The sequence below is a fragment of the Agelaius phoeniceus genome, chromosome 7, assembly GCF_051311805.1.
Source record: "Agelaius phoeniceus isolate bAgePho1 chromosome 7, bAgePho1.hap1, whole genome shotgun sequence".
NCBI lineage: Eukaryota > Metazoa > Chordata > Aves > Passeriformes > Icteridae > Agelaius > Agelaius phoeniceus.
This window is the reverse complement of record NC_135271.1, coordinates 28,095,312-28,115,587: the sequence shown is the minus strand read 5'-3', so window position 1 is coordinate 28,115,587 and position 20,276 is coordinate 28,095,312. Positions and strand designations below refer to the sequence as shown.

Here is a 20,276-nt window from a genome sequence, read left to right as displayed (position 1 = left end):
CTTATAAATATGAAATTATATTTCATTTCTTTGCTTTGCAGCAAGCAAAGACCACAAGTGTGGACTACACAGCATCTATATGAACTTCTGTTTCCAAAGATGAAAAATAGTCTGAATTCTTAAATAATTTTTATATTTATATGCTAACTTCTCAAAAAAATTGGGCTTTCAGTAGTCACTGAATAGTTAGAGCAACTTGAGGCAAAGTGTTTTTTCATGGGACTTGATAACATCAATCTACATGTGATTGATCAGATAAATCAGAAGTGATTTTTCTGCCTGGCAGAAGCCATTTCTTTCTAGCCCTGTCTTCTGTCAGCTGCAGGGCCCAAGTGAAGATAAACATATTTCTCAGAATGGAAGAACATAGTTACCTATGACTTTGACATTGACTGAGCCAGTTGTTGATGCCAGCTTGTTCTCCAGTGTGATAGTATAAACACCAGCATCAGCATGAACACTGTCTATCACTTCAAGCAATGCAGAGGTGTAGTCACTCTTCATTGTTGTTCTGTCACCAGCTTTCAACTCCTTGCCATCTTTGTGCCATGTTATAGTTGGGGATGGAACAGCTCTGAAGGGTATAGGGATACTTAGCTTCTGTCCTTTAACAACAACAATGTCACGAGTTTGTAGATCAATGGTTGGATTACCTGTAAAGGTAAGCATAATGTTATCAGAAAGTTGCCAAACACCCTTCTGTTTTTCAGTTATGCAGATCTGACCAAAAAAAAAAAAGAAAAGAAAAAGGAATTTATTCTTACAGTCTGGGTCCTTGGCAACAACTTTTTCTGAGATGTCTGATGGCTCACTAGCTCCAACAGCATTGACAGCTCTGACTCTTAGCACATATTCTTTGTCTGGAACAACTCCCTCCTCCACTTTACATTTTAGATCTTTAATTGGACGAGAATTGATTCGCATCCATTTTTCTGTTCCTGCTTCACACATCTCCACATTGTATCCAATAATAGGACTTCCACCATTCTTCTCAGGAGGTTTCCATGCAATGCAAATGTGCTTTCGGCCTGCATCTGTGACGTGTAAATCCTGAGGTGGTGAAGGAGGGCCTGCAGAAATGGAAAAGTATGGTGGGATTTTCCTCCCAGAACAGTACACTGCTTCTAAAATTCATACACTGTATTATTCTACTTACTTGTTGGATCTTCAATATGAATGAGGTCGGTTGGTTCACTGGGATGACCACATCCAGCTTCATTTTCTGCACGGACCTGGAACTGTACATCTGTACCTTCAATGACATCTGTCACTCTGAAATTGCAATCTGGACCAGATGTCTTCCCAGCTTTTACCCAGCGAGTAGCTAGCTTTTCTTTCTTTTCAATAACATATCTGAAGAGATTGGGGAGAATACTATGAGGCACTTGAAATAGGAACATTTCAGACTTCTTCAAGAAAGTAGATTAAAAGAGATTAGACTAGTTTAGACAGTGGAAAAGTAAAGAGAATAATGGATAATAGATTTAATTAAATTTCTTCACACTTTAGCCACCTAGTCCTAGTGGGTCTCAGCCCCTAATAGGGCTGACATCACTGACAGACCCGGGTCTGGCTGTCAATTCTTGAAATTTGTTCTGTGTTTTAGAACTGAACTGAACTGTGTTCTCAGGTTATAGAGAGCTGCAGAGGCAAAAGAACCTCCAAGCTATATTTGTATCTTTGCTAGTTTGGATCTCAGTGGTCAGTCCATTGAGAATATTTGAAGATACTATTACTTGGCTGTCAAAATCTGCTTAGGACAGGCTATGGCAAAGTAATGCAAATTGAGTGACTTCTGTTTCTTCAGGCAGATCTCTGTAGTTGTTTCTTGTGCTTTTTGTGACTGCGAAGGAGTAAAACAGTCTGTTTGAAAAGTGTTATAAAGAAGAAAATTATCTGAAAAGACTCATTTTAGCTGAATGTATACAGTTTGAATGACAAACAAAGGCAGAAGGAAAATACAAGCATACTACGTGCTAGATGATTTTAAGTGGCTATTATTCTACAGGAACTGGAGGCTATGGTCACATTATTTTTTTTTTTCGCAGCTCCTAATTATTATATGCTGTTTTAAGGATGTTGACACACATTCACTGCTCAGGCACATTAGGTATTTTATTTGCATCATTTCTAAATTTTAAAATCAAGCCCTTCATTGCTTCTCTTAAATCTATCCACATAATTTTAATATAAAATGTTTCAATTTAAAATTTAAATATTTTGAGAGAAACGTCTTCACTTGTTTAAAGATGTTTATCTTCAGGAGCCTGCACAAACTTAAAATCACCTTACCTTTGAATTGGTCTGCCACCATCATTCTTAGGTGGTTCCCATTTCAAATCAACATGGCCTTTTTTCACTTCAACTATTGTAAGGGCATATGGTGGCCCAGGTGTTGCTAAGGTAAAAAAAAAAGGCACATATTAGAAGACTATGAATTCATGACATGTAAGCTAGTGATCACTCAGTAAGCAAATCAAAACTTACTGAAAGTATCTTTAGCAAGCACTGAGTCTTCAATTTCACAGTAGTCACTCTGTCCAATGGCATTTTCAGCAGCCACACGGAACACATAGAGGGAGCCTTCAGTCAGTGGGCTTACTGTGTACTTGGTATCCTTCACTGTCGTATCAACTGTCTGCCAGCCTTTCCGCCTTACATCTCTTTTCTCAACAATGTAGTTGGTAATTGGGGAACCCCCATCTTTTTCTGGTACTGTCCATTTAAGATCTGCTGTATTTTTAGTAATATTAATAACTTCAAGCCATCGGGGTGGTGAAGGAGGATCTGCAAAATAGCAAAAGAAAAAATAAACCAAAATGTTGCAATTCCCACAAAAGATCTTGGAAGACAGGGAATACACCAAAACTATCAAAACTTTGTATTTTCTGAACTGAAGCAGGGCAGATCTTAGTATTTCATAAGCCTTCCAAGAGTTCATTTAGTACCTACAAAGACAGACAGACGTGGGGCTTTATTAAAGTCAGAGACTGTATTTGCAGTAGCAGCACATTCATGAAACAGTACTCACAGAGCCTCTCCTTGCACAGCACAGGGTCACTGGGCTCACTGGGCTCGCTCTCGCCAGCCTTGTTCACAGCTCTCACACGGAATGAATATTCTTGTTTCTCCATAAGATCTTTGAGGAAGTGCTCCGTTGTTGGAACTCCTTCAGCTACTCTCACCCATTCGTCTGTTCCAGTCTTTAACAGCTCAATGACGTAAGATTCAATTTTTGCCCCTCCATCATGTTCTGGCTTTGTCCAGTTCAGGGTAAGGAATGTCTTGCCAATATCTTTCACAGTTGGCTTTCCAGGAGGCCATGGTGGATCTAGGCAAGAGTCCAGTATTAATTATGTCATTGATAACAATTTTTTTTTGTTATTGTTGCTAAATTAAACCATTAAAAAATGTGTTTATTGTACCGATTGGATCTTTCACTAAGATTGGCTCTGTTTCCCGGCTTGGTTTTCCAGGTCCTGCAAGATTCTCTGCCAAGACACGGAACTTATACTTCTTCTTATTTGTAAGACCTTTAACTCTGGAAATAAAAATTAAATTTGATTAAACGAAACCTAGGCATTAATTAATTTCTAAAACATCATTCTCTCCACTATTTATACCACAGATTACTTGGAAAATCTGAAAATATCCAAATTACAGCTAATGATGTCAACACATTGTCAACACTAAAATGGTTGAATGAATGTTTTGAGAACTATCTTGGATTTTTGCATGTTCCATGGTTTTTAGTTAATGAGAGTATCAGGAGAAAAAAAACCCTAAGGATTTTGGTAAATTTATACTTGGGATGACCATGTCTCTGCCATGTTAGAATACCTTACAGAATTATTAAGCACAGGAATTATTTAGCATAAGACTTAAAAGAAAAAAAATTCTTCTGTAAAGATACCCCTCATTAAAACTAATTTAAAAAGTAAGCTACCAGGGGTAGTTGGATCAAAACTTAGGGAAACTAGGAAAAAATAAAAACAAAGTAAAACTTATTTTAAAAGCTACTGTTAATTTTTTATGTCTCTGTGATCAATTTCACCCTAATGTGACTATAGTCTTACTTGAATGTTGTATCTTTCACTGGCATTTTGTTGCATTTTATCCATTTATCCTGCTCAGGATCATATCTTTCAACCCAGTAGCCAGTTATGGGGCTGCCACCATCTTCATCTGGCTCATTCCATGTTAAAGTGACTGAATCTTTAGTGACCTCTGTGGGCTTGAGACCTGTTGGAGGGCCTGGCGGATCTGTATAAATTAATTAAAAAACAAACAAACAAAAACCAAAACCATCAGTCAGGTTTTTTTTTCCCTTCCTGTTAAAATACTGTAATAATTTATCATTAATTTAATTAACTAACCAAATGAATATTTGGCAATGATGGGGCTACACTGTGCTGGCTCCCCAACACCATACATGTTTTCAGCACTGACTCGAAACACATATTCTTTATGAGGAGTTAAATTGGTAGCTCTGAATTTTGTATCTTTAATAGTTGATGACAACTTGTCCCATATTTCACTGTCTGTAGCTCTTTTCTCAAGGACGTAGTTGGTAATTTTAGAACCCCCATCATCTCGTGGAGGATTCCAGGTTAGAAGGCAGGATTCGTTTGTGATTTCTGTTACATCAAATGCAGCTGGTGGACCAGGTTTATCTGTAGAGAACAAGATGTGAATGTTAATTTTCTGCTTGCATACCTTGATACATGACTAATGATTTATATAAATAACATAAAGTATATGCATACCGAGAACATTAACTTCAACAACAGCAGTAGCACGTCCACTGGAATTTACAGCTTCTATGATATAGGTTCCACTGTCACTCCTCTTGCTGTCTGTAATAGTGACTGTAGAATGATTAGGCTGGCTTTCAATGGTGATTCTGTTGTCAGGTCTCAAAATTTTGTCAGCCTTGGTCCAAGTAACCCGGGGCTCAGGCTTTCCAGTTACTTTAGCTGGCAGCTCAATTTTAGTTCCAGCTTTCACAGTAAGTCCAGCAAGAAGCTTCACATCTAAGAAAATTTCTGGAGCCTCTGATTTAGGAGAGAATGAAAATGTTGTTAGAGAAACAGTATTTCAGAGACTGGTAAAAATAAAGCAGCTATGGCAATTTAGCAAGTGAAGTAGTTACCTTTTGCATCAATGGCCTGAATATCATCAGTTGGCTTACTTGGCCTACTTGCTCCCATTCTGTTCAAAGCCTTAACCCGATAAGCATACCACTCTCCTTCCTGGAGCTTTGTTACTTCCATTCTGTCAAAAAAAGAAATAAAATTAAAATATTTAGAGCCAAGACGATGGCGCAATTAGTTAAGAGGATTTATCTACTGGGTTGATTTACTTACTTTGTTTCAATAACAGGCTCCCCACATATCTCCCACTTGTCTGTGCCACGTTGGGATTTTTCTACCAGATAACCCTTAATGCGTGCACCACCATCATATTTGGGAGGCTCCCATGTTAGGAAGATTCCTTTTGATGTTGGATTTCTCCATTTAACATTTTCTGGTGGGTCAGGCACCGCTATTAAAAATTAAAAACATATGGGGTCTTAGAAACCAGTGTAAGGAAGATATGTTATTTTTATACCTTACTTTGAAGAAAATCAGCAAAATTTCAAATATGCTTACTTGCTGGTACTGACATATTCACAGGTTCATCAATATATGCAGGTTCTCCAGGGCCACATTTATTGCATGCAAAAACTCTAAATAAATATTCTTTCCCTTGGACGAGGTCAGGTACAGTGAATTCTTGGTCAACAATATGATCCATAACCTAAAGAGAAGAAAGGTTCCAATGTGTTTTTAAAATTTATTTCCAAAGAGTGATTACAAAAATAAGACAAAAAACTCAGTAGCACATGTGAAAATAATATAGAAATTCAAATGAGAAAGAATGAACTTACTTTGCTCCATGTTTTCCGGCTTACTTCACGTTTTTCAATTATATAGCCAGTGACTGGACTTCCACCATCATCTTCTGGAGGTTCCCATGCGAGCTGCACTGTACTCTTGAGTACTTCTAAAACATTGAGCTCTCTTGGTGCACTTGGACAAGCTAGAAGTCACAGAAATACTATTATTTTCTAATTGGTGTTTGATAGATGATCTCTATGTAATGTATCTACCAGAAGACTTAGTCTTGTTAAGTCATTCCTCTTTAAACAGCAAAGTTACATATTGAAAACTAGAAAAGAGGTTTTTTGAGGAGTGATTTTTAGTTTTTAGTAATATTTTAATATACTTGGTTGGATGGTGTAAGATTATACATTATTAACCTAATTAGATTTTAACAAGACAAATGTGGAATGTTACTGCTAAAATATATACATGTCCACTTACCAATGACATTAACATTAATTTCTCCTGTAACAGATGACACAGGATTTTCTAATGTCAAGAAATAAATTCCCTTGTCTGGGCGCTCACTCGGAGTAATTACGAGTTCTGCAAAGGAGGCAGTGGTCTTCATTTTTACACGATCACCCTCTTCTAAGACTTGGTCACCAAAATACCATGTGGCAGTTGGCACAGGGTACCCAGTGATGGGAACACGGATCTTGATTGGCTCTGGTACAATAACTTCCAGCCCATCCTTAAATGCACTTAGGTCCATTGTAGGTTCAACTGAAATAGAATGGAAAGAGGATTCAATAAATTATCTTGAGATGTTTTTTTTTTTTAGGGATCTTCTCTGCCTTTCTTTCTTTCTGTTACCTCTCACTTTCCACAGAGGTAGGTCAGGAGACAAAAAGTCATGCCTTGCTCCTCAGGCAACCTAACAGGCCTCTATCTCATAGTACAGATAATTACCTCCAAAATTTATAATGGAGGAGAAATAGCTCATGATCTCAAATGCCTAAGGTGTACCAGTTGTCTGGTGAAAAATACACATATTACCCACAAGGTGCACTTTAATTGTGTGCCTTATCCGATTAATTGATTAAACAAAATGGCATGCGGCTTACCAAAAACATCATCTGCAGTTAATGGCCCAATAGCTTCTGCTGGGTCAGACACACCAGCTGCATTTTCTGCTGAGACTCTGTAGTAATAACTGGAACCTTGTTTCAATCCAGTGACCTAAAAACACACAATCATTTACTACCTCATATTAAAAATTATCTGCACATTTTACCTGTTGATGAAGAGAACATTGTACCTTAAAAGTAAGAGCAGGTACTAGTTTTGGGTTACAACGAATCCACTTGTCTGTTCCTTCCTCTTGCCTTTCAATAATATAGCCTAAGATTGGACTTCCTCCATCTTCGAGAGGGGGCTCCCATGTGAGCTGAACTGATGACTTAGTTTGATCTGAATGCTCAAGGTTAATGGGAGGACTTGGTCTCTCTGAAAAAAAAAAATTGAGACAGGTTTATGCAACTGATAAAGCAGCATCGTTCTTCAAATTAAGTGTTTCTATCTTACAGTACAGTTTTTAAAGCCTTTGCTTAGCTTTTTCTAAACTGATTTTTTAAAATTGAGGTTGTACCCTAACTTCAGAGAAAAAAATTATTTGCAGTTCTTACTAAACCAAGTGGTAGCAAGGTATTCCTGCTATGTTTGAAGGACAAAAGTAGGGAATAGGGAAAATATAACTGTACACAGTATTTGTAGCACAGATGTTTGTCAGTTAAACTTTCCTGCACAAATGGCATCCAAAATACTACTGTCTCATAATGCAATCATAATTATATATACTTTGCATACTCACCAATTGGATCCATGATTTTTACTGCACGTGTAGCAGGACTTGGTTTGCCAACTCCAACCATGTTTTGAGCTCTTACTCTGAAGAAATACTCTTCATTTTCCACAACATCAGTCAGGACAGCTGACAGTTCATCAGCTCCTGTGGTCATAGCTGGCTCCCATCTGATGGTACCTCTGTTACGCAGTTCAATAACGTAGCCAGTAATCGGGGATCCTCCATCATCCTCAGGCGGTTCCCAGCTAAGTGTGGCTCCAAACCTGTTCACATCACTAACTTCTACATTTTGAGGAGGACCAGGAACATCTGCATTTTATTTTAGGAGGAAAAAGGAAAAAAAAGACATGTAGGTTCTTCTACTGTTAGAAATTGTACCACACAACCATCAAACACTGAGTTTTTTGTAACTTCTGCTCACCAAATTTGCTCTTAGCTTCCACAGGTGTGTCTGTTTCCACTGGCTCACCAGTGCCCACTCTGTTGCGTGCACTGACACGGAAGAGGTACTCAACTCCTCCTTTCTGAAGTCCAGTAACAGTGTATTCACAATTTTCAGCACGATCTGTGGCCACAATCCAGGTCTTACGCTTGATATCACGTCTTTCAACAACGTAGCCTATGATTTTACTTCCACCATCACTTTCTGGTTCTTGCCATGCGAGACCAACTTCACCATCATAAGTTTCAGTGACTTCCAAGTTTCTTACTGGACCTGGAACATCTATTAAAGACATGACAATACTTCAGGGCATTGCATTGATTTTCTTCCCTCTGGCTAGAGAAGAGGAGTTTGAGGGGAGACCTCAATATGATCTGCAGCTTTCCCATGAGGGGAAGCAGAGGGCTTCCCCCTCAATAATGGCTTTTTACTCTGTGAAATAATGGTAAGCAAGGTTTTAATAATATGAGTACTTACCAATGACCTCTACATTGATGAATGCTTCTGCCTGGCCATGTTTGTTTCGAAGCACAATCCTGTACCTTCCCTTATCTGATTTCTTTGCTTCATAAATTTTGAAGGTAGTGCAGTCAGTTGTTGTATCAACAGTTGTTGTGGGCAGACTTTCTCCTGCTTTAAACCATTCAGCTTCTGCTCTTGGGTAGGCATCATATGGAACAGTCATCGTTAAAGGTTTCCCAACATCAACCACAAGGTTTTGATCACCAGTCTTGATTTTAGGTGCAGCTAAGAAAGATGAATGTGAAAAGTTCAGTACTTGCATATATATATATGCAAAAATTGATATATTTGTGCAGTCAGTAAAGAAGCTCTAACACAGAAAAGTAAAAGGAGCTGCTGTGTAAACTCTAAGGAAAGCCTTCATATACTCGTAGAACAACTCCAGAGAAAGAAATACAGGCTGGTTGAAATGTACTGTGTCCTCCTATAAAATCAGGAAAGAAGGAATTGCTTTTTGAGAACTAATTTAACTATTCTGTAAAATAGACAAATTAGGAACTATATATCTAATATGACTTAAATGAGTAGGCCAAATAATTTTCATTGCTTTTATTGACTTAAATAAAAGCTTTAAGTTCCTTTAATCTTGCTCTTTGGCAAATACACATTGAAAAGTGATGGGTTTTCCTCAACAGCTGGATCAGCATGGAATAACAAAAAGAGGTTTGTTCCTTAAATTCATATTCACATAGTTTAACAGACTTGTTAAACAATCCTCAAATAGTTCAACACTTTTCTCAGCCTGACTGTGTATTCATTTTAGTTCAACTCCTTGAAAGAGCAAAAAATCAATTTAGTTAGAAACTAAGTTCATGAATCTAAGATTTTATAAAAGGAGCAGAAAACAAGAAACTTACCAGCTAATTCAAGTTTAGCTCTAGCTTCCTTGTCTTTGGCGATAAATCTGTATTCCCCTTGGTCTCGGGGCTTTATGTCACACACCTGCAGCCTGTGGACCTTTCCTTCACTCATCATCTGATGTTTGTCACCTTGGATGATAATCATGTTGTTTCTCAGCCACTTGACCTCCACACCATCTTTGTTCAATTCAGCCATGAAGATGACATCTGCACCAGGAGCTTCATAAATATCTTGTGGTGGTCGAATAATCTCAACAGGGATTTCTGAAATAAATGTTGATTTATTCAGTATTATTTTTTAATTGTTTCTACTATTATCAAATAATGTTGAAATAAATCCCATCCAATTTTACACATACCTTCAACAAAAAGTCTTGCCCTAGATCTCCTGTCATCCACTCCACAGGAATATTCACACTCATCATCTAGTCTACAGTCTTTTATGATTAACCTGTGCAGATTTCCATCCTTTTCAAACTGGTATCTTTATGGAGGAGAAAAATAGGCAGTATTTTAGTTTCCAGACAAAGCCATAAAGTAAAACAAGCATGTTTAGCACATTCAGAAGCATAATAAAATGTACATACTTTTTGCCTTCTTTGATTTCTCTTCCATTTCTGTACCATTTTACACTGACTTTCTCTTTGGAAAGCTGGCATGTAAAGACAGCATCATCAAATTCAGTGACAGTCTGGTCCTGAAGATGTTCAGTGAAGTCTGCTGGTGCTTCTGTGATGAGAAGCTCTGCAACTGATTTGTCTTGTCCAGCAGTAACAGTATATTCACCTTCATCTACAAACCCACAGTCTTTAATGATCAATGAGTGCTTGAATTTATCAATTTTGTACAAAATACGCCTGTCAAATGTGATCTCTTCTCCATTCTTTGTCCATTTGAGAGTTGCATTGAGGCGATTGACTTTGCACCAGAATGTGACAGTTTTCTTTTCCATGGTCTCAATGTCTTCAAGGGGCTCAACAATTCTGAGATCCTCCTCTGTTAGGACAAAAAAGCAAATATTTTTACAACTTCATATAAAATGGAATGTAAATGATGAAACAATTTTAATGTAGTGCAAGTTATTTACCTAATACTTTTAAGGCAGCAGAGCTTTTAACATGTTCACCTCTCTGGTTTGTCAGTGAGATGGTGTAGGTAGCTTGATCTTTCAACTCTGCATCTCTGATTCTGAGAGTGTAGACTACACCCTTCTGAACAATAATGTACTTTGCACTATCAAATATTGCCTCGTCATTTTTGTACCACTTCTCTTTGGCACCTTCTTTATTGACTTCACAGTTGAAGATAATTTCTTGACACTCAGCAACTTCTTGGTCCTTAAGAGGAGTTATAATCTTGAGTTTTTCTGAAATTGAGAAAACAGAAGAAATAGGACATCATGTAGTATAAAGAATGCAACAAATCTACACATTGATAAAATAAAACTTACCAATCACTGCTAAGTGTGCTGTAGCTTTAGCTTCACCAACCATGACAGTATACATTCCTGTATCTCCTAGAACAGATTCTTTAACCACAAGTGTTCTCTTTTTGCCATCTGAAATGATGTCGTACTTATCACCAGGCTCCAGGACTGTGTCACCCCTTAGCCACTGTACTGCAATGGCTTCTTTGGATACTGAACAGACAAATTCAGCTTTTTCTCCTTCAAGCACCTCAAGGTTTTGTGGTCTGGTAAGAAATTCTGCTGCAAGTTCTGAAAGAAAACAGTTTTGTACATATATATATATATATTATTTTTTACTTGTGAATGCAATAAACCAAATCGTGTATTATTACTGATTTTCAAATATTTTAATTTTTTTTTCCAGGATACAAGCCCACCAAAGAAGTACTCTTACCATGTACAGTAAGTTTTCCTGTTGTACTAGAGCTTGGGAGCTTGCAAGTATATTTGGCAGCATCTTCAGGATGAGCATTATGTATAACAAGAATTCTCTTTCTACCATCAGAAATGTGTTCAAATCTCCCACCATCAGGCACCTCTTCATCTCCTTTAAGCCAAGTAACTTCAGCATTAGGCTTCGAAACTTCACAGATCAATTTTACAGTGTCATTTTCATTTACTTCAAGATCAGGAAGATTTTTTGTGAAAACAGCCTCTTCCTCTGCAAAAAGAGTTTCAAAAGATGATTAAAGCCTGCCATAAAAAAAACAAACCCACTCTCACATCTTTATTGTTCACATATTAGATTCGAAAACACTGTGTTTACCTATCACTGTAAGTAGGCCTGAAGTTCGAGCTGTTTTTGCTTCACAGGAATATTCAGCTTCATCATCAAAGACACATTTACTGATGACAAGAATGTGTTCTGCACCTTTAGAAATTATGTCATACTTTTTGCCTTTTCTAATTTCCATGCCATCCTTAAACCACTTCACCTGTTCCAGAACAAATTAACATGGTTTAAACATACCCATCATAAATTTCAGTGTGTTCTTTTATAGCAATATATCACAGTTTTCCCCTCTAGCTGAAAGAGTAACTGAGATTAAAAAGTGTCACTACAGACCTTGACATTTGGACGAGAAATTTCACATTCAAACCGAGCAGATTCTTTTTCTTTAACCTCAAGGTCAGTCAGGGGTTTAAGGAAGTCGACACGAATAGCTATAAGAGAATAGGAATTTTTTAAATTTTTAGTAGAGGGAAATTATGCTAGAGAAGTAAAAAAATTGCCAACATTGATACTACTGCCAGTCATACACATTTGTACAATGCCTTTACAGCACCCAGACATTTTGTAGAAAACCGTGAATTACTCACGCTCCACATTGAGGAAACATGATGTCTTAAAGTCCTTAGCATCACAGGCATATGTTTTTGCATCGTCCAATGTGCAGCCGCGGATGATGAGTTTTCTGACCCTGCCTTCAGAAATGATATCATACTTCTTTGATTTGTGAATTTCTTCTCCATTTTTGAACCATTTAACTTTTGCATTTTCCCTGGAGACTTCACATTCCAGTACTGCAGTGGCTTCCTCTTCAACAGTCTGGTCCTCAAGTGGTTTAGTAAATTCAACTGGGGGTTCTAAATGAAACAGATACAGTTTTGGTAGAAAAGATCTAAACTACAGGCAGTCTTCTGCGTGCATAGAACTATCCTATGCTGTTTACTAATTTTCCTTGACAAAAAGGCTCTTAGATGTCCCTATTGAAGGTTTCTTAAAACAATTTTTATTTTTAATAAACAGACATTTTTTGTTAATTCAGGTTAATTTCCTCATTTTCAGCCTACTGTAAGATTAGACTGGATGATATCCTTGTCCATGGGTTTTTTAATTAAAAATCATCACAAAGACTTGCAACTCAATTTCTTTAGCTGAACCATACCCATGTAATCTCAGAGACTCTAAACTTATACTGTGAGCTCAGAGAATGCTTAGGGTTTTTTTTCAGTTTTTCCTTGAATTACTGGATCAGTGTGTGCAGTTCTTTTCCTTCTGAAACAAAACCCAGCCCGCAAGCAGTACAAGTGGGTGTACAGACAATGTTATCTTGTCCCTTGACTGATGGAGCAGTTATACTCTGACAGGTTTCTGGATATTCAAAAGAACAGAAAAAGCCACTGGGAGCCACAAAGGATGGTATTTGTGGGTCCTCTTGAGGCCAATTGAATGTTCAAGACTGCAGCAAAGCCCTGGAAGTCCTAATGAACTGGTTTATCTCCCAGATTTGACCCATTTCCAGTGTTTTCCCTTGTTCAGCTCTTCTGTGAAGAGATTTTATGTAGGTTGATTTTTTAATCAGGGAAGTTATCTACCAGTTGAATATTGTATATACGATACCACTCTTTAATAAAATAATGTGTATTTATCAAAGTTTCCTATTCCAGGATGAAGCATGAATGGAACAATAATGTTGATTATGGTTTAACTAAAATGACTGACTTACCTTTCACAAAAAGATTTGCTTGAGTTCTGAAATCTTTTGCTGTCAGTGATACTTCTCCTGCATCTGTTAACTTGACGTCTCTGAGAACAAGTGTGTGAACTCTCCCTTCAGCACGGGTCACAACCTTACAAAATACATAAAAACCCCACTGTGAACATCTACAACAAGTATTTAAGAAATATTTCATGAAATAGAATGCTATTTATGATTTGTGGAGTTCGGTTGTCCACTTTCACGTGAAGTTTTGACAACTTCCTTTTGTATATACTAGATATAACTCAGTCCTCAAAATTTTGAGGATTTTGGGACTGACTTGAGATGATGTCTATTTTGAACAGGTATTAATAAATACAAAAAAAAAGAGCAAATTTATGGGAAAAGTTGGCATTACTGCTGGCTACATGTAAAGGAAAAACTTTTTCAACTATGAAGAGGTTTGGCACCCCCCACATACACTTCTCTGGAAATGCCAATTTGTCTATTTATTATTAATATTTTTCTTGCCAGGCAGTCATGACTATCAACCCACTGCACTGATCAATAGCTTTTCATATTTTTATTCTGAAACTCAGAAGTAATTATCTTGATTTATTTCATGATTCATGTGCTGAGTTTCAACTTTGTTTATGTGTCCTTAATAGGGTCCCTTGTCATAATGATCTGTATTGATATTGCTACATTTTTTAAAAATTAAATATTTATTTATGCAAATTTCTTAAAGCTAAGAAAGATCTAGCAAAACCTGAAAAAAAAATTACAAATTGTATCTAAAAGAAATGGTAATCTGTACCAAAGTATTATTAGCAGCATTATTACAGGTTCTGAAACTTTGTTAGGTCATGCAATGCCTTGAAAGTTTACTTTGTCTTAAGCTTCCAACTTTTATTTGAATTTGCATTACTTTTTTGGGTCTAGTATGTGAAAAAGAAGTCTTACAATCAGTAATATCTATTTCCATTTCTTAATCTATTAATTTACGTTTCTTTATTTATTTCCCCTATCATTAACTTTAAACATTAAATTGACTGCATTCCAGGCTGCTCAGATCTCAGAGTTAAGAGCCAACACTTGATGAAGTGTTAAAAATAGCTAGTGAGAAGAGCTTGACAAGCAAATCTGCCCAGAGAGTTATCTGGAGAGCCAGAACAAATGCCTGAAATGGAATTTGAATCCTCTTAATCCCCTTATATGTTGAATTGGACTGCAACTCAGCATTCAGGAGAAATAAAGGCTTTTCCTGATTGCACCTTTCAAAATCCTCTCACGGTAACCACAGGTAATCTGAGTAAAAATTATTCAGTATCCTTGTGGCTGAGTCTCCAACAGAATCAGGTACAAAACTACTGTTGTAATGATTGATATTTTGGAACCTTTGTTTCCCTTTGTATGATAAATAATTGTAGCATTCCAGAATACTGGAATTTCTGGGAAAAACTGTTGTATCTGATTTAAGGATGATTTAGCATTTGACACAGCAGTACTAAAATACTTCTGTGCCTTAGTACTTCAGCTGGGAGAGAATAAATAAGAAACAAAGCAGAGGAAGAGACTTGAAAGACAACAAGGAGGAGGAAACATGAGAAAAAGTAAAGTTTAGTTTTTTACCTGATCACCGGGCTCCAGTTTCTTTCCTTTCAGGAACCATTCTACTGGGATTCCCTCATAAGAGAGTTCGCAATCGAAGGTTGCTGATTCCCCAGCTGTCACTGTTACATCCTTGAGGGGTCTCAGCAAGCCAATTACTCGAGCTTGGTAAGGAGAAGACATAATTTTTAGATTAGTCACTTCTACCCAAGAGAGAGCTGCTGCCCTTACGTACTAATCTCCATGGTGGCTTCCCTCAAGAGAGCCAGACATCGCAATGCTGCTCTTTAAATTCCCTAAATAGAAGAGGCCACCCTGGGTTCTTAGGGGAGGGCTGGTCACCTACAATTTCCTATTTGCAGAGTGTGTTTCTTTAAATTGAACAAGGTCAGCAGGAAAGTTGCTCTGCATCTGTCTCCTTGCCAAGCCTTGCATGCCTGTGGCTAGATAAGGCATGTGTTTCCAAAATAGCGAGGGCTAGGATTGGAGTGGGAAACAAGTGGTCTTCAACCGTGTAGTCTGTCCCTGTCCATCAAGCTCTTAACCCTATCCCCAGATGTCACTGTTATCCTATCCTTTCCAGCTAACGTGACACTTCGATGCAGCACAGCCTTTGCTTGCAATATTTGATTTCATAACAGCATATATGATGGCAGACCATCAAGCAACCTTCAAGGCCATCTCCTTAATTTTATTTCTCCTATGTGAATAAATGATATATAAGGTTAAAAACACATAGCACATTCCTTAACAAAAAAAAATTAAGACAACCTGAGTAACTAATCCCTTAGCTGCTGTTTTGGAAAGGATTGCTGTGGGTTCAATACAGTATAGAGATTTGCTACCCATTCCAAAGAGGCAGTGAGTACCAGGTTTTCACTTAATTAATAAATTAATTAAAGTTTAAAAGACACTCACGTTTCACTCGAAGGTGAGCACCAGACTTGGCATTTGCTGCTTGAAAATCTACTCCACCAGCTTGATCTAAGCGTACATTGTACAGTGTAAGGAAGTGCTTTTTTCCTTCCTCCTTGATTTCACATTCCTGCAGAAACAGAATTGAAATAGTTTTTTCAGTATCTTTTTTGTACTACTCACCAAAAGAGCCCCTCCTTCTTATACCATGAATCTGTTTTCTTCTACTCCATTCACAACTCTTGGGCCCATGTGAAATATACCTTATAAACATTCATTCATAGGTCTTTCCTTTCAACTCTCTTAATACAGTTGGAAGGAAAGGGAAAGAGGCAACACATTTCTGTGCTGACTGAGTAGCAAATATAGAAATATATGTGCAGACCAGTCAGAGGCCTAGTTCCCCCATGGGAACTAGAAATTGCTCAGCTTGTGCTGTGACCTTTCCTTGAGAAGACATTTCCTTCTTTTATTGAGACAGTGATTTTCATGACACTTCCAGTCTTTCTGTATTATTCACATTTATGCCATTACATAGAAGCCAGATTATTGCCAACTGTGATTGTACTGTTTCTTTATTTTCTCGATCTTTCCAACAAGTTTATATTTGATTAAGCTCTATACCATTTTACTCCAATTTTAGCTGTCACAGAAATGCAAGAGAGTTTGGAAATGTGATCTACATCTATTTAAACCAAATATAACTCAAAACCCACAGGAAAAAGCATGAAATCTGATGCCTGCATTTTTAAATGCTGTTGTGTTTAAGTTAATTCCACATGGTCTTTGCACTTAGGATACATGATTGTTAGGTATTGTTAACAATGCAGAATGTACCATTTCATGTGAAAATAATTTATTATTTAGCTATTTTGGATTACTTTTGTACTAGATTTAAAACATTATTAATTAAAAAACCCACTATTTTTAATATAGTGACTCTTCCTCAAAGCAGGAAATCAAATTTAGTTTCTGTGGTCACCCTCCCTCATACTCTACTTCCGTGCAAAGTGTTGAGACACACATAAAAAAATTAATGAAATATTTGCTTACAGCTGATTCAGTCAGGGGTTCTCCTTTTAGCTTCCAATTGCCATGGACACCTTCCTCAGAGATTTCAATATCAAAACGGGCAGTCTCTGTCTCAATCACCTCCACACTGTATAGTGGTCGCACAATCTCAATATCCCGGTCTGGAGAAGAAAAACACAATTGACTCCCTCAGTTTCTAGCAGATCCCAAAAGACTTCTACAGAGCAGCCCATTTAAATAGCCATACCTTCAATATCAAGTTTAGCAGAGGTTTGGTCAGTACCACAGTCACAAGTGTACTGTCCAATGTCTTTCTTCAAAGCTTTCTTGAGAATAAGGATTCTCTTTTTGCCATCAGCCTTAATAACAACATTCTTTGATGCAGTAATTGGCTTGCCATCCTTCATCCATTTCACTGGGGCATCTGCTTTGCTGATTTCACATTGTAGGATTACTTCATCTTTCTCCACAGCAGTGTAATCCTGCAGCTTCCCAGTGAAATAAGGGTCTCCCTCTGCAAGCAAAAGTTAAGATATATTTCAGTCTGAAGTTTTAGTCTTCTAGAAAGAACAACTAGTTTCTACCATAAAATATATTTCCCACAAGAAGGATTAAATACAGTCCTTTTTCATAGTTCTGTTACAAAAAAGAAAACAATAAACACCTAATAAATTGTTCAGGGCATTACTAATATTAGTGACAACATTCTTTTGATGCTCTAGGAGTTTTAGAGCACTGCTTTAAGTATGTACTCACTAACTTTGCAACTTTGCATGAAATTTTAAAGTTATTATAATCATCCTTCATGAATAGGTAAATGGAGACCCAAGGAAGAAAAACAAATTGTTAGATTTTCAAAATCATAATTTAGATTTAGGCCAATCCCAAGACCTTCTGATTACTAATTTTTATTAATAAAACTCTTCTGATAATATACATCAGGTGAATTTTTTTGGGTATTCTTACCAAGAACAGTGAGTTTAGCTTCTGAGGATTTGCCCATAGCTTCCACTTTTATCTGAGAAGTATCATCAATAGTAAGATCTTTGATTGTGAGTGTATGGAATTTGCCATCATCTGTCATTGAAACCACTTTGCTGGTATGTAACCGTTGGTCATTCTTGAACCAGACCACAGTGATATTTTCATGGGAGAGTTCCACAGTGAACTCTGCAGTTTCTCTTTCCTTCTTTGTTACATCCTTGAGAGGAGTGATGAATTTCAGGCGGATACCTGTAACAACATAACGTGTCATAATTTTATCAATAGAAACTATGCAAGTATATGATGCAAAACTTTCCTAGAAAGACAAAGTATAACAAACCTTCAATAATTAGCTTGGCACTTGTTCTTTTATCCTCAGCTTCAAATGTGTATTTTACTTCATCCTCAAAGGCAACAGATTTAATAATCAGAGCATGCTTTGTTCCATCTGAAATGATTTCAAATCTTTCATCAGGAGTGATCTCTTCTGTTCCTTTCAACCAGCGGAAAGTCTTGGGCTCTCTGGATACCTCACATTCAAACTTAGCTTCATCCTTCTCAAAGACCTTCACATCACTTAGTGGAGTGATGAAGATAAGAGGCAGTTCTGAAATCAAAGAAGAGCTCTTTCAGATCAGTTCATACAGTGCTTTCTGACACTACATTTGTTCTGATGCCCTGAAATATATATGGAAATGTTGGCCAAGTGCAGACTGTACCTTTCACTTTCAGATTAGCAGCACTTTTAGCATTGGCAGCTTGGAAAGACACTTCTCCAGTCATATCAAGTTTGCAGTTATGAAGGACAAGAATATGCTTCTTCCCATCTTCAATGATTTCACAGTCCTGGTGATAAAGAAACACACACATCCCACCGTAAATATTAATATTCTAAGATGCCACTCAGAAAAAATTATTATTAATCATGTTTTTCTACTGGAAATGATGGTCTAACAATAAAGAAGAATTCTTACAGGTGAAGGTGTTAGGGTTTCTCCTTTTAGCTTCCATACAGGATGGACATCAGGCTCAGAAATTTCAATTTCAAAGCGTGCTGTTTCACCAACAAATACTTCCACTCCATACAGTGGGCGCTCCACTTTAATTAAGCGAGCTAAAAAAAAAAATAAAAATCAAAAGTTTGCATCTGTTTACTCAAAAATTGTATACCATAGAAATGTAATATTGGAAAGCACCTTAAGTCTCTCCCTTTTCTTTCTTTTGGGCATTCAAATGCTATGACCAGTAGATGTTTATCTAACCTCTTCCTAAAAAGCAGCAAGGGTTGTCTACAACCTCCTTCTATGTCTGAAAATGTAGTTATTTTTGGTAAGAATATTTTTCCTAATAATTTACCCAGATACCTCTTACAGTGAACTAAACTGTTTTTATTTCCTGATGGTGACTGGACACAGAGAGTAACTCTCTCCAGTAATTGTCAAATATATTGTCTCCTGTAATCACTGTTAATAACTTTAAATGTAGGTATTTCAGCCATTCATCGTAACAGCATGCTTTTCACAGGTACATTTTTGGTCTTGCTTTCTGGACAGTCTGTCTGTCTACACTGGTTTACAAAGGTTTTGCTATTTTCCCTTAGTGAAGACATGATTACTTACACTCCACGCTGATATTGGCGCTTGTCTTGTCAGTTCCACAGTCACACTCATAAACACCTTTGTCATTCTCTGCAGCCTTCTTGATCTTCAGGATACGGCGCAAGCCATCCGTTTTTATGGAAATTCTGTTGGAAGCTATTAGTTCTTCACCATCTTTGTACCATTTTACTGGCACATCTTTGCTAAGTTCACACTCCAGAGTAATATCATCTTTTTCGACAGCACTGTAGTCTTGTAATTTCACAGTGAAATATGGATCGGCCTCTACAAAAGTCATAGTAAATAAGATAAATTAGTTATACAAATATACTAAAATGTCAATATTTGGTCACTTTCTACTTATAAAAATGGTTAATATTTATTCTATAGCAGATTTCAAATTATTTTTGTAATTACCTAAGACTTTCAGGTTGGCTTGTGTATTCAAGTCCTTGACTACGGCCTTTATTTCTGAGATATCATCAAGTGTTACTTCTCTCATTTCTAGTTTATGAACTTTGCCTTCTGAAGTAATCAAAACTGTTCTGCTTGTGTGAAGTCTCTTGTCATTTTTGAACCATTTCACAGGCATGTCTTCATGAGAAAGCTCAAACTGAAAGTGGGCTGTTTCCCCCTCTTTCACTGTTTGATCTTGCAGAGGTGATATGAACTTCAGCCTCACACCTGTAA

General features: G+C 37.1%; 1 protein-coding gene across 1 annotated transcript in view; it reads right to left on the bottom strand.

Moving 5' to 3' along the window:
* TTN (titin) overlaps positions 1-20,276 on the bottom strand; it is a 234,957-nt gene that overhangs the window by 76,176 nt on the left and 138,505 nt on the right. Inside the window, exons 182-221 of the mRNA XM_077181862.1 lie at positions 20,004-20,270; positions 19,608-19,871; positions 18,963-19,102; positions 18,708-18,834; positions 18,329-18,595; positions 17,971-18,237; positions 17,252-17,518; positions 17,026-17,165; positions 15,976-16,102; positions 15,079-15,221; positions 13,474-13,597; positions 12,344-12,610; positions 12,090-12,187; positions 11,790-11,958; positions 11,418-11,684; positions 11,006-11,272; positions 10,643-10,921; positions 10,143-10,551; positions 9,915-10,039; positions 9,553-9,819; positions 8,651-8,920; positions 8,153-8,455; positions 7,738-8,040; positions 7,186-7,373; positions 6,992-7,106; positions 6,366-6,650; positions 5,930-6,081; positions 5,652-5,799; positions 5,367-5,544; positions 5,153-5,274; positions 4,767-5,054; positions 4,377-4,673; positions 4,077-4,263; positions 3,426-3,541; positions 3,032-3,331; positions 2,488-2,787; positions 2,293-2,398; positions 1,157-1,353; positions 765-1,070; positions 375-653 (exon numbers count right to left, since the gene is read on the bottom strand). Coding sequence (XP_077037977.1) covers positions 375-653; positions 765-1,070; positions 1,157-1,353; positions 2,293-2,398; positions 2,488-2,787; positions 3,032-3,331; positions 3,426-3,541; positions 4,077-4,263; positions 4,377-4,673; positions 4,767-5,054; positions 5,153-5,274; positions 5,367-5,544; positions 5,652-5,799; positions 5,930-6,081; positions 6,366-6,650; positions 6,992-7,106; positions 7,186-7,373; positions 7,738-8,040; positions 8,153-8,455; positions 8,651-8,920; positions 9,553-9,819; positions 9,915-10,039; positions 10,143-10,551; positions 10,643-10,921; positions 11,006-11,272; positions 11,418-11,684; positions 11,790-11,958; positions 12,090-12,187; positions 12,344-12,610; positions 13,474-13,597; positions 15,079-15,221; positions 15,976-16,102; positions 17,026-17,165; positions 17,252-17,518; positions 17,971-18,237; positions 18,329-18,595; positions 18,708-18,834; positions 18,963-19,102; positions 19,608-19,871; positions 20,004-20,270 — 8,721 coding nt within the window. The remainder of the gene's footprint in view (positions 1-374; positions 654-764; positions 1,071-1,156; positions 1,354-2,292; positions 2,399-2,487; positions 2,788-3,031; positions 3,332-3,425; positions 3,542-4,076; positions 4,264-4,376; positions 4,674-4,766; positions 5,055-5,152; positions 5,275-5,366; positions 5,545-5,651; positions 5,800-5,929; positions 6,082-6,365; positions 6,651-6,991; positions 7,107-7,185; positions 7,374-7,737; positions 8,041-8,152; positions 8,456-8,650; positions 8,921-9,552; positions 9,820-9,914; positions 10,040-10,142; positions 10,552-10,642; positions 10,922-11,005; positions 11,273-11,417; positions 11,685-11,789; positions 11,959-12,089; positions 12,188-12,343; positions 12,611-13,473; positions 13,598-15,078; positions 15,222-15,975; positions 16,103-17,025; positions 17,166-17,251; positions 17,519-17,970; positions 18,238-18,328; positions 18,596-18,707; positions 18,835-18,962; positions 19,103-19,607; positions 19,872-20,003; positions 20,271-20,276) is intronic.